Source organism: Wasmannia auropunctata, unplaced genomic scaffold (assembly GCF_000956235.1).
Source record: "Wasmannia auropunctata unplaced genomic scaffold, wasmannia.A_1.0 LD336060.1, whole genome shotgun sequence".
Taxonomy (NCBI): domain Eukaryota; kingdom Metazoa; phylum Arthropoda; class Insecta; order Hymenoptera; family Formicidae; genus Wasmannia; species Wasmannia auropunctata.
Genome location: NW_012026830.1, coordinates 2,579,465 through 2,580,707, shown reverse-complemented (window position 1 = coordinate 2,580,707; position 1,243 = coordinate 2,579,465). Strand labels below are relative to the sequence as shown.

Below are 1,243 nucleotides of genomic sequence, written 5' to 3'. Positions count from 1 at the left end.
TTGTTCGTGCGAAGCGCGTGGCGTTTCCGACGTCATTGCTATCTCATCCACGGTTTCTATGCGCGTCTCCACGTTCACTTCGGTTTCGCTATCTATGTCGAGTTCGTTTATGCTTGTACGCCTGCCTTTACGTGGCGTTTTTGCTTTCTTAGGCATAGTGTCGATATATGACCACTATCTATCGTCTGGTACCAAAATCTTTAGGAACTCTATTTTATCCACACTTTTGTGGTTAGGAAACTTTCTAGACCAAATTTAATCCGAAATAACTTTACTTTTGAAAAATTTCAAAATTCACTTTTATTCGAGATAACTACTTTACTTCTCGAAAATTATCCAGAAATTTACCATAACAGAAAGACTCTAATGATAACGACTCAAAATTGACTTTACCTAACCTCACAAACAGTCAATGGACAAACTTTGACCGATCGGTGTTAAATGTCCGATGGCTACTGGTAAGTCCACAGCTGAGTGTGTTTCGACTGTCGGTAATTTATCGTCACTCGCTGTGTTATCCACAAACTATCGCTATCTGACCTGGTTTGATGTCCTCTGCTTCTGCTGGTAACTCTGCTTTGATGTCTCTCTCCAGTCAGGAATTTCTTCTTTTAATTTATATTTTAGGTTCGCAGTTCATTAGAACTCTGCCGCAATATTCAACTCCTTTGTCGGCAAAGCGTGGATAACAAATCAATTAGGCGGTGTCCCCTTTGATGGACAATTCTTTTCCGCTCTCTCTTCACACGGCTATTTGTTTACGCGACTAAACTTTACCGGTATCCTTTGAAGGACAATACTTTTCCGGTCTCCTCTTCACACAACTGTTTGCTTACGAGACAAAACTTAGCCTTTGTCGGCTTTCAATAAATTCTTCGCGCGTTACGTCACTGTGACGTAATGTTCAACAACGTATCTTCGTTAATTTTTCGACCTGAGTATTGAAATACTGATGGGAATATTGTTTATTATAATTTCTTGATGTTTCGTACCCCAATACTCAGTTTTGCGCGCTCAAACGTCTCGCGTAATGATTTTATTCACTTTAATTCGCGTTTTCTACGTGCCGATTAAAATGTTATCCACTGTAGTACTTATTTATTCCACTTATTTATCTCTCTCTCTATTAATCGAACGTAAGCGACAGGAATCTCTCTCTGTGCAATGTGCTCTACGCTCGTACAACGTATTCTTCCAGGAAATCGTGAATAAATTGCAAAATTATGATCAGATTTTGGCAAAA

At 39.3% G+C, this 1,243-nt stretch overlaps 1 protein-coding gene across 1 annotated transcript in view; it reads left to right on the top strand.

Moving 5' to 3' along the window:
• Window positions 1–448: 448 nt before the first annotated feature.
• Window positions 449–1,243, top strand: part of LOC105450629 — a 2,759-nt gene continuing 1,964 nt past the window's right edge. The window contains exon 1 of the mRNA XM_011690562.1: window positions 449–458. Coding sequence (XP_011688864.1) covers window positions 449–458 — 10 coding nt within the window. The remainder of the gene's footprint in view (window positions 459–1,243) is intronic.